This window comes from Salmo salar, chromosome ssa01 (assembly GCF_905237065.1).
Source record: "Salmo salar chromosome ssa01, Ssal_v3.1, whole genome shotgun sequence".
In the NCBI taxonomy this organism is placed as follows: domain Eukaryota; kingdom Metazoa; phylum Chordata; class Actinopteri; order Salmoniformes; family Salmonidae; genus Salmo; species Salmo salar.
In genome coordinates this window covers 83094329-83106414 of record NC_059442.1, presented here as the reverse complement: position 1 = coordinate 83106414, position 12086 = coordinate 83094329, and the positions used below count along the sequence as shown (strand labels likewise).

At 39.7% G+C, this 12086-nt stretch overlaps 1 protein-coding gene across 1 annotated transcript; it reads right to left on the bottom strand.

Moving 5' to 3' along the window:
- Nucleotides 1-315: 315 nt before the first annotated feature.
- chmp6b (charged multivesicular body protein 6b) lies at nucleotides 316-11841 on the bottom strand. Its single transcript, XM_014212789.2, has 8 exons — nucleotides 11409-11841; nucleotides 9955-10064; nucleotides 3417-3504; nucleotides 3067-3153; nucleotides 2490-2555; nucleotides 2311-2391; nucleotides 2003-2081; nucleotides 316-1843 (listed from the first exon to the last, which is right to left on the bottom strand). The coding sequence occupies exons 1-8, from the start codon at nucleotides 11469-11471 to the stop codon at nucleotides 1800-1802; spliced, it is 618 nt and encodes a 205-aa protein (XP_014068264.1). The 5' UTR covers nucleotides 11472-11841; the 3' UTR covers nucleotides 316-1799.
- Between the last annotated feature and the right edge of the window lie 245 nt (nucleotides 11842-12086).

Below are 12086 nucleotides of genomic sequence, written 5' to 3'. Positions count from 1 at the left end.
TGAGGGCCATTGCCCCCAGAAATGTCCGGGAACTTGCAGGTGCCTTGGTGGAAGAGTGGGGCAACATCTCACAGCAAGAACTGGCAAATCTGGTGCATTCCATGAGGAGATGCAGTGCAGTACTTAATGCAGCTGGTGGCCACACCAGATACTGACTGTTACTTTGACCCCCCTTTGTTCAGGGACACATTATTCAATTTCTGTTAGTCACATGTCTGTAACTTGTTCAGTTTGTTTCAGTTGTTGAATCTGATGTTCATATAAATATTTACACATGTTAAGTTTGCTGAAAATAAACCCAGTTGACAGTGAGAGGACATTTCTTTTTTTGCTGAGTTTAGTTACTGTCCCATATACATGCACAGCACACATAAAAACATGACAGCACCCCAATCCACACAATACATTCACTAACCAAGGTACCACTTATGAACAAGAGAAACACTGCTATTTGCTGCCCTCTGGTGGTTGTTTATATAACATACCAAGTAAAACCAGACTGGCCAAACACTACCTTTAAAAACGCTTGTAATGTTACAGAATAAGAGATTTCGTATAGACACGCCACAGGTTTGTCAATATGATGTAACTGTCAAATGGTCTCCACAGTTATTATCAAGAGTGTCTCAGAGAGACACTACAGATTAGAGAACAGTAATATTTTTTATACAATACATATCTGGTCTGATAGTCCATATACATATTACATCAAATATGTTGGTAGTGCTTATCTTTTATATTTAGGCCCTCCATTTCAGATAAAGAATTAATTAGCCAATGCTCTAAGAAAATCATTATATGATATGCCAGTAAAATATTAGACCCAGGCAGCTAGCAACCCAATATTACACTCATTGTAAGACAGGCCTAATATCATAATACTCACTGGATAGAAAGCTAGGACGTCAGGCTCTGAGGTTGTCTTTGACTGAAATCATAGTCAAATCTAGGCATCTGATAACACCAGTGTTGTCTGTGAGGTACAGAGGTAAGTAAGCCCACTGACATACGATTAGCCCTTCCTTTCACCAATGACACTAAACTAATTCCCAAGCCAAAAGGAACTGTAGCTTTAGATTAGTTAACAGGTTGACAGTGAGGAAGAAAGAGAATATACATGAAATGGCTGCTTTAGCAAATAGGTCGGTGCCGTTAAAAGGTTTCTGTCCCCAAATCAACAAGTTGATATCAAAGCAAAATGCATTCCTGACAGTTTGGCAGGAATCAAGGCATTTTTAACTAAGATTTGGCATCTAAATAGGTCAAGTTTCTGAAAATAGTCCCAATAGTAATGACTTTGAAAGATGAATGTAGGCTATTCCTCCCAAAGATATGTTCTGTGGTCAGATAATAAGCCTAAGTCATAAGGTTGAAGGGAAATAAATAAAGTGACATGCATTCATTTGTCCGTTTATCACAATTTGTTCACAGAAGATTAAAAAAAAAAAAAAAAAACACACCTGTCAAGGGACTTAAGCAATAGGCACAATCAAAATAGGCCCTAAACATAAAAAGAATAGGAAAGAACCTGCAGGCAATGATCTGAAAAATAAGGTCCATGTCCATGGTGATAGGGTTGTTGAGTCCAGAGGAGCCCTATAGAGCCATAGTGGGGCTCACAATGCCAAGGATTAGCAGGGCACCAGGAGCATCAGTCTTGACGGTGAGGGACTGGAAGAGATGCTTCTGCTTCCAGTGAGCAAGATAATCTTTCTGTGGTTGTGTGTTTGGGGCATGAGACCCCTACGAGGGGGATATAGTGGCCAGAGTACCAAGTCCCCTGGCAAACAAACATGTTTCTAGACAGCCAACATCTCCCGTTCTTGCTTCTTCCTCGGTCTCTCTGAAATAAAAACAACCAGACAGACTCAGAAATCGCGTAGTCTATTACAACTGGTGGAGTATTCAACCTAAATCTGAATCCAAATCTGCTGAACACATTTTCAACATGAAATTAACCCTCATTGTAATTCAGCATGTTGACATATGTGAGGAGTCTAACCTTGACCTGGTTCTTCCTCAGCTGCCTCTGGGACTTCAGGCAGGGACTCATCAGGTACCTCTGGCAGGTCAAGGTCTCCCTACACATACAAAATCAAATCAAGGTTTTAGAGAAAGGAATAATAAGAAAGAGCGAGACTGGGAGAGGGACCTGAGCAGAGAAATGTACGTTCTAGTCTACAAAATAGAACCTTCCATTTGTATGAAATAGAACATTCTATTGATAGAGCGATACTGTCCAGGTTGACATTCTCATGATGAGATGGTTTCTGCCTTGCCAGTCAGTGTTGTTGAGTAATTCAGACTGACCTGAGTGATGGCCTCCAGTTCAGCCAGTATGGCATCTTCATCCTCCTGTGTCAGGGAACCTGCCAGCATCTCATCTATTTCCTGAAGGGAGATAAAAAGGTACAAATAAATATCAACAAAATACAGTATTTTCAATAAGATAGTAACGCCTCTGTAAAAAGAAACAGTGGGGACCTTACCCTCTGGTATTCAACGGCTTCTTGGGTCTCATCCATAATTCTCTCCACATCCTCGATGGACATCGCCTAATACGAAAGAACATGGATTATTCATGTGGAATGCTATTTGGACTACAGATGCAATGAAGGTAACTAAGGGCGCTTTCACATATCCCCTGTATGATGCGGATTCTGGAGCATTTAGTAGCCTGATCCACACTATACTGAAAACAAACCCTGGCTGAAACTAACCCTGCACAAGTAGCAGGTCCAACATCCAGGACAGGAGTACCAGGTATTAAGAGTCAGCAGCGCAATTCAAGTGAAACTTTGTGCCCGTTACCAGCAAGCTAGCGCGCTAACATCATGTAGAAGGTGTCTGACAAGTCACATCCTGAAACGGTTATTTTCAGGTGTTGTGAAAGCTAAACTTATTCTGTAGAATTCGCACAAACGCTCCAAGAAACCAAACTCCATATGTGAAAACGCCCTAAGCAACCCATTTATCTCACGGAAAAACACATACAGTATGCTACCCATCTATGTCATAGGGAAGTTGCATAGAGAACAAACTTATATCTCTGATACCCTCACATACCTCATGCAATGACTTCAGGCAATCGTTTCCAACTTTAAGTCCTTCAATGACTTTCATCTCAATCTGGGCAAACTCAATGTCTTGACACTAAAGAAAACAAGATCAGAAAGCATTAGTTAAGTACAGGTGGGTATTCACTAGGAATCAAATGGAAGCAAACAGAGGGACGTATCTAAAAAAACGATTGTTTTTGTTGCAAAGCGTTTTCTGTTTAGAGTGAACATTTTCTGTTGCAAAACCTTTTTTTCTACGGTGCAATACATCCCATGTTAAAGTAATGAATAAATTACAATGTTATACTATTCCTGGTGGTGTGAGTGAATGTTTGATTTTTTTTTTTAACTATTTACCATGCGCTCCAGGTTGCTAATCTGGTTTTCCGTCTTGTCTAGGAGCTGGTCCTGGTATCTCTTCTTTTTGAGCAAGAGGAGGGCCTTCCTGTTGGAAAACAAAATACAGAAAGGTTAGAAAATGCAATACCCTAAATTGGAAATAACATACATACACAATATACCAGTCAAAAGTTTGGACACCTTCTCATTCAAGGGTTTCTTTATTTTTACAATTTTCTACATTGTAGAATAATAGCAAAGACATCAAAACTATGAAATAACACATATGGAATCATGTAGTAACCAACAACAAAAAAAGTGTTTAATGCAAATAATCTGTAATCTGCATTTTTGGACGCCGATTACATTGCATTCCACGAAGAAACGGCGTGGCATGCTGACCACCTGTTACACTAGTGCAGCCCTGTTACACAAGTGCAGCAAGGAGCCAAGGTAAGTGGCTAGCTAGCATTATGTTGTGCAATGTAACAGCAATATTTAGACTTAGGGTTGCCACCCGTTCGATAAAATATGGAACGGTTCCGGATTTCACTGAAAGAATAAATGTTTTGTTTTCGAAATGATCGTTTCCGGATTTGACCATATTATAATTGTGTTTATTATAATTAAGTCTATGATTTGATAGAGCAGTCTGACTGAGCGGTGGTAGGCGGCAGCAGGTTCATAAGCCTTCGTTCAAACTTTACTGCGTTTGCCAGCAGCTCTAAGCAATGCTTAGCACAGCGCTGTTGATGGCTTCAAGCCCATCAACTCCTGAGATTAGGCTGGCAATACTCAAGTGCCTATTAGAACATCCAATAGTGAAAGGTATATGAAATACAAGTGCTATAGAGAGAAATAGTCGACGCGTCATAATTCCTATAATAACTACAACCTAAAACTTCTAAACTGGGAATATTGAACCACCAACTTTCAAAATGTTCTGAGCAAAGAACTTAAAACGCTAGGTTTTTTTCACATGGCACACATTGCACTTTTACTTTCTTCTCCAACACTGTTTTTGCATTATTTAAGACAAATTGAGCATATTTCAATAGTTATTTGAGACTAAATAGATTTTATGTATTATATTAAAGTGTTCATTGTTCATTCAGTATTGTTGTAATTGTCATTATTACAAATATATATATATATATATATATATATATATATATATATATATAAAATAAATTGAATAACAAAAAAATAAATTGTCCGATTAATCGGCATCGGCTTTTTTGGTCCTCCAATAATCGGCATCGGCGCTGAAAATTCATAATCGGTCAACCTCTAGTTGAGACTGGTGTTTTGCGGGTACTATTTAATGAAGCTGCCAGTTGAGGACTTGTGAGGCGTCTGTTTCTCAAACTAGACACTAACGTACTTGTCCTCTTGCACAGTTGTGTAGCCGGGGCCTCCCACTCCTCTTTCTATTCTGGTTAGAGACAGTTTGCTCTGTTCTGTGAAGGGAGTAGTACACAGCGTTGTACATTATCTTCAGTTTTTTGACAATTCCTCACATGGAATAGCCTTCATTTCTCAGAACAATAATAGACTGACGAGTTTCAGAAGAAAGATACTCGTTTCTGGCCATTTTGAGCCTGTAATCGAACCCACAAAATCTGATGCTCCAGATACTCAACTAGTCTAAAGAAGGTATCGGACCACAGGTTTATTGCTTCTTTAATCAGAACAAGTGTTCAGCTGTGCTAACATAATTGCAAAAGAGTTCTAATGATCAATTATCCATTTAAAATTGGAACACAGGAGTGATGGTTGCTGATAATGGGCCTCTGTACGCCTAGATATTCCATTAAATCAGCCGTTTCCAACTACAATAGTAATTTACAACATTACCAATGTCTACACTGTGTTTCTGATTAATTTGATGTTATGTTAATGGCCATTTTTTTTGTTGCTTTTCTTTCAAAAAACAAGGACATTTCCAAGTGACCCAAAACTTTTGAATGGTTATGTACAGTTGAAGTCAGAAGTTTACATACACTTACGTTGGAGTCAAAACTCGTTTTTCAAACACTCCACAAATTTCTTGTAAACAAACTATAGTTTTGGCAAGTCGGTTAAGTAATTTTCCCAACAATTGTTTACAGACAGTGAAATAATCTATCACAATTCCAGTGGGTCAGAAGTTTACATACACTAAACTGACTGTGCCTTTAACCTCTTACATCTAGACGTTCCGCTAGCGGAACACCTGCTCCAACATCCAATGATGGGCGTGGCGCGAAATACAAACTCCTCAAAAATACAAAAACTTCAATTTTTCAAACATATGACTATTTCACAGCATTTTAAAGATAAGACTCTCCTTTATCTAACCACACTGTCCGATTTCAAAAAGGCTTTACAACGAAAGCAAAACATTAGATTATGTCAGCAGAGTACCAAGCCAGAAATAATCAGACACCCATTTTTCAAGCTAGCATATAATGTCACAAAAACCCAGAAGACAGCTAAATGCAGCACAAACCTTTTATGATCTTCATCAGATGACAACCCTAGGACATTATGTTATACAATACATGCATGTTTTGTTCAATCAAGTTCATATTTATATCAAAAACCAGCTTTTTACATTAGCATGTGACGTTCAGAACTAGCATACCCCCCGCAAACTTCCGTCGAATTCACTAAGAATTTACTAAATTACTCACGATAAACGTTCACAAAAAGCATAACAATTATTTAAAGAATTATAGATACAGAACTCCTCTATGCACTCGATATGTCCGATTTTAAAATAGCTTTTTGGTGAAAGCACATTTTGCAATATTCTAAGTACATAGCCCAGGCATCACGGGCTAGCTATTTAGACACCCGGCAAGTTTAGCACTCACCAATATCAGGTTTACTATTATAAAAGTTTGATTACCTTTTGTTGTCTTCGTCAGAATGCACTCCCAGGACTGCTACTTCAATAACAAACGTTGGTTTGGTCCAAAATAATCCATCGTTATATCCGAATAGCGGCGTTTTGTTCGTGCGTCCCAGACACTATCTGAAATGGTAAATCAGGGTCGCGCGCGTGGCGCGATTCATGACAAAAAAAATAATAATAATTATATTCCATTACCGTACTTCGAAGCATGTCAACCGCTGTTTAAAATCCATTTTTATGCCATTTTTCTCGTAAAAAAGCGATAATATTCCGACCGGGAATCTCCTTTTAGCTAAACAGAGGAAAGAAAACAAAGCATTCGGTCGACGCGGGCACGCGCCTGAGTCTCACAGTACTGTAACCAGCCACTACCCAAACACGCTACTTTGTTTCAGCCAGAGCCTGCAAAGCCACGATTCAGCTTTTTACCGCCTTCTGAGACCCTATGGCAGCCGTAGGAAGTGTCACGGGACAGCTAAGATCCTTACTCTTCAATAAACAGAGACAAGAAGAACGACACCTTGTCAGACAGGCCACTTCCTGCCTGAAACCTTGTCAGGTTTTTGCCTGCCAAATGAGTTCTGTTATACTCACAGACACCATTCAAACAGTTTTAGAAACTTTAGGGTGTTTTCTATCCATATGTAATAAGTATATGCATATTCTAGTTACTGGGTAGGAGTGGTAACCAGATTAAATCGGGCACGTTTTTTATCCAGCCGTGAAAATACTGCCCCCTAGCCATAACAGGTTAACCTGTCTGGGCTAGGGGGCAGTATTTTCACTTTTGGATGAAAAGCGTGCCCAGAGTAAACGGCCTAATACTCAGGCCCCAGAGTCAAATATTTGCAAATTATTAGTTTTGGATAGAAAACACTAAAGTTTCCAAAACTGTTTGAAAGATGTCTGTGAGTATAACAGAACTCATATGGCAGGCAAAAACCTGAGAAAAATACAACCAGGAAATGAAAATCTGGTGCCTGTAGTTTTTTTCAAGTCCTTGCCTTTCTGACACACAGTGAGTTAGGGTTCATTTTGCACTTCCTAAGGCTTCCACTAGATGTCAACAGTCTTTAGAAAGTTGTTTGAGGCTTTTGCGGTAAACACAGACCAAACAAGAAGGCTGGGAAGTAGGTGACTCAGAAAATCACATCAGTTCATTGTGCGCGTTCACGTGAGAAGGGACCTGTGTTCCAAACCATTTATCAAGACATAGCAATGGTCCGGTTGGAATATTACTGAAGTTTGGGATCACGTTATAAAGGCCCTATAGATTGATGCTATACAATGTTTGACATGTTTGAATGAACGTAAAGATATTTTTTTTACTTTTCGTCGTGAGATTTTCCTTGCGCGTCCTACATTTTGAGTAGCTTACTGAACGTGCAAACATGGAGTTATTTGGACATAAATTATTAACTTTATCGAACAAAACATTTATTGTGGACCTGGGATTCCTAGAAGTGCCTTCTGATGAAGATTATTAAAGGTAAGTGAATATTTATAATGCTATTTATGCATTTAGATGACTCCAAAATGGTGGGTATCTGTAATTGCCTGATGTTTTTTTCTGAGCGCAGTACTCAGATTATTGCAAAGTGTGCTTTCCCAGTAAAGTTATTTTGAAATCTGTCAATGCGGTTGCATTCAGGAGATGTTAATCTATAATTCTTTGAAAAACGGTTTAATATTTTATCAACGTTTATAATGAGTATTTTTGTAAATTGTTGTGCTGATTCACCGGCAGTTTTGGGGGAAATACATTTTCTGAACGTCACGCGCCGATGTAAAATGGGGTTTTTGGATATAAATATGAACTTGATGGAACAGAAAATGCATGTATTGTCTAACATAATGTCCTAGGAGTGTCATCTGATGAAGATTGTCAAAGGTTAGTGCATAATTTCAGCTGGTTCTGCTTTTGGTGACGCTTGTCCTTGCATTGAAAATGGCTGTGTGTAATTTTTTGTCTATGTACTGTCCTAACATAATCTAACTTTATGCTTTCGCCGTAAAGACTTTTTGAAATCGGACAACGTGGTTGGATTAAGGAGATGTTTATCTATAAAATAGTTGTATGTTTGAGAAATTTGAATTATGACATTTTGTTGTTTTCGAATTTGGCGCTCTGATTTTTCACTGGCTGTTGAATAGTGTGCACGGTGGGAGGGACGCTAGCGTCCCACTAGCCTCAAAAAGTTAAACAGCATGGAAAATTCCAGAAATAATTTAATGGCTTTAAAAGCTTCTGATATGCAAATTGACAATTTGAGTCAATTGGAGGTGTACCTGTGGATGTATTTCAAGGCCTACCTTCAAACTCAGTACCTCTTTGCTTCACATCATGGGGGGGAAAAAAAATCAAAAGAAATCAGCCAGGACATCAGAAGAAAAAAAATGTGTAGACCTCCACAAGTCTGGTTCATCCTTGGGAGCAATTTCCAAATGCCTGAAGGTACCACGTTCATCTGTACAAACAATAGTACGCAAGTATAAACACCATGGGACCACGCAGCCGTCATACTGCTCAGGAAGGAGACGCGTTCTGTCTCCTAGACATGAACATACTTTGATGCAAAAAGTGCAAATGAATCCCAGAACAGCAGCAAAGGACCTTGTGAAGATGCTGGAGGAAACAGGTACAAAAGTATCTATATCCACAGAAAAGTCCTATATCGCCATAACCTGAAAGGCCGCTCAGCAAGGAAGAAGCCACTGCTCCAAAACCACCATAAAAAAGCCAGACTACAGTTTGCAACTGCACATGGGGACAAAGATCGTAATTTTGGGAGAAATGTCCTCTGGTCTGATGAAACTAAAATATAACTGTTTGGTCATAATGACCATCGTTATGTTCAGAGGAAAAAGGGGATGCTTGCAAGCCGAAGAACACCATCCCAACCATGAAGCACGGGGGTGGCAGCATCATGTTGTGTGGGTGCTTTGCTGCAGGAGGGACTGGTGCACTTCACATCATGAGGCAGCAATATCTCAAGACATCAGTCAGGAAGTTAAAGCTTGGTCGCAAATGGGTCTTCCAAATGAACAATGACCCCAAGCATACTTCCAAAGTTGTGGCAAAATGGCTTAAGGACAACAAAGTTAAGGTATTGGAGTGGCCATCACAAAGCCTTGACCTCAATCCTATAGAAAAGGTATGGATGGGCAGAACTGAAAAGGCGTGTGCGAGCAAAGAGGTCTACAAACCTGACTCAGTTACACCAGCTCTGTCAGGAGGTATTGGCCAAAATTCACCCAACTTGTTGTGGGAAGCTTGTGGAAGGCTACCGGAAACATTTGACCCAAGTTAAAGAATTTAAAGGCAATGCTACCAAATACTAATTGAGTGCATGTAAACTTCTGACCCACTGGGAATGTGATGAAAGAAATAAAAGATTCTCTACTATTATTCTGACATTTCACATTCTTAAAATAAAGTGGTGATCCTAACTGACCTAAGACAGGGAATTTTTACTCGGATTATATGTCAGGAATTGTGAAAAACGGAGTTTAAATGTACTTGGCTAAGGTGTATGTAAACTTCCAACTTCAACTGTATGTATCAATGTATGATCATGACAGCTTTCAATCTCAAGCGCTTTAAAGTGACATTTACTTTAGGCATATGTCTTATTTATGGTGAGAGAAGGTCCTTACTCTTTCTTGCCATCTTTCAGCAGCTGTTTGGCCAGATTCCTCTCTTTTTCCAGCTGCAGAGTGATTCTCTTTTGGTACTGCTTCAACTTATCTCTCTGCTGTTTCAGTTGCTGGAATGGAGAAGACAGAAATTTTAATATCACTCATTTCAACGCTAAATCGCTTCAGTTTGCTGTCTAGCTTGCCAGTACAGTTAATTGGGTTTTAGCCCTGGTTTGTATGGGTTGTCAGACTGCCCCTAACCCACCAGTGTGTCTTAAACAACAGTGTGAGTAACAATAGTGGAATCAGTGGTTTGCCTTCAAAATAAAAGTCACATTGAATATGATGCAAACGGATACAATTACTGAAATGCTATATCTGGACTAGATCATGCTAAAGAAGGTTGGAATGTTTTAAAAATTCAACAAAAGACTTAATTTCACAATTTCTTTATATCAGTTGAAATTGCACTGTGGATGTATTAGACTTCATTGCATTGGGGGCATACTTCTATTTCACTGTATTTTCATTGATCCACAATCCATAGGTAACAGTCTACAGTAATGTTCTGTGGATGTCAATGAGTAAAGAGTTTACACAAATATTAGTGTCGTAGCTCTTATTGCAGGACTTTGACTGTGGGAAATGACCACACTATCCATCCTATTGTGCATATTGACATGTGGGTGTCACTTGAGTAGCCTGATACTTAATACTCAATGAAATGGTGTATGCTCAATATGTAATTCTGCAGTCTAATATAGGAGAACGCTACATGCCTGAATGCATAGACCAACTAAAGTTTGGTGGAGGGGCTGTTTTTCATGGTTGTCCTTAGGTCCAGTGAAGGGACTTCTTAACGCTACAGCATACAAATGACATTCTAGATGATTCTGTGTTTCAACTTTGTTGCAACAGTTTGGGGAAGGCCCTTTCCTTTTTCAGCATGATGCCCCCATGCACAAAGCGAGGTCCATACAAAAGTGGTTTGGAAGAACTTGACTGGCCTGCACAGAGCCCTGACCTCAACCCCATCAAACACCTTTGGGATGAATTGACACGCTGACTCCGAGCCAGGCCTAATAGGCCAACATCAGTGACCGACCTCACTAATACTCGTGGCTGAATGGAACCTGGTCCCTGCAGCAATGTTCCAACATCTAATGGAAAGCCTTCCCAGAAGAGTGGAGGCTGTTATAGCAGCAAAGGGAGGGGTACCAACGGAATATTAATGCCCATGACTTTTGAATGAGATGTTCGAGGAGCAGGTGTCCACATACTTTTGGTCAGTAGTGTACTTTGCTGATCTAACATTATAAAATGATTCCCTAGCTAACTGTGTGGGGAGAGAGCCAACTGGAACATGTTTGTAGCTAACTATAGTAACTATGTTAACAGGCTGACTTGCTAAACAGTTGGCTAGCTAGTTACAGGCTAAGGCTAGCTAGTTACAGTAACGTTAGGCTACTCACCAAAACGGCTCTGTCCTGCTCTGTGACTCGCGTGCGTCTCTTTCTGCCGAAAATGTTTCCCATTTTGATTCCGCATCCCCGCCACTCTGTGCAACTGAAGAGTCGACTTGTAAACAAGTCTATTTCTCAGAGAACATTGCGTAAGCCTACAATTAGTTTGTAGATCGGCCGACTGGCTAGATATCTTATTACTTTGCTAGTTTATTTCAGCGAAGCTAATTCTAAATACCACACCCCTAAAGTCAGGAAGTACGGCATTCAGGTATGGACAATTGAAATAGTGGGGTTCTCTCGTTTGGGCAAGTCTGTCCTGCGCCTCCTTGTTCTTCTTCTTCTTTTGTGATTGGGTTGGCGGATCGCATCCAACTTTTAAGATGCATACAACGCCACCTACTGTACTGGAGTGTGAGGCCAGTCAGCCTACCTACAGTGGCAAGGAAAAGTATGTGATCCCTTTAGAAATACCTGGATCTCTGCATAAATTGGTCATAAAATTTGATCTGATCTTCATCTAGGTCACAACAATAGACACAGTCTGCTTAAACTAATAACACACAAGTCTACGTGTTCATGTCTTTATTGCACCAATTTGTAAGTCGCTCTGGATAAGAGCGTCTGCTAAATGACGTAAATGTAATTGAACACACCGTGTAAACATTCACAGTGCAGGGTGGAAAA

Excerpts from the sequence above, each read along its gene's own strand:
- chmp6b (XM_014212789.2), bottom strand. The coding sequence starts at position 11,471 with ATGGGAAACATTTTCGGCAGAAAGAGACGCACGCGAGTCACAGAGCAG. Across the intron at positions 10,065-11,408 it reads AGCAGGACAGAGCCGTTTTG|CAACTGAAACAGCAGAGAGA; the intron begins GTGAGTAGCCTA and ends TCTCCATTCCAG. Across the intron at positions 3,154-3,416 it reads TTAGCAACCTGGAGCGCATG|TGTCAAGACATTGAGTTTGC; the intron begins GTAAATAGTTAA and ends TGTTTTCTTTAG.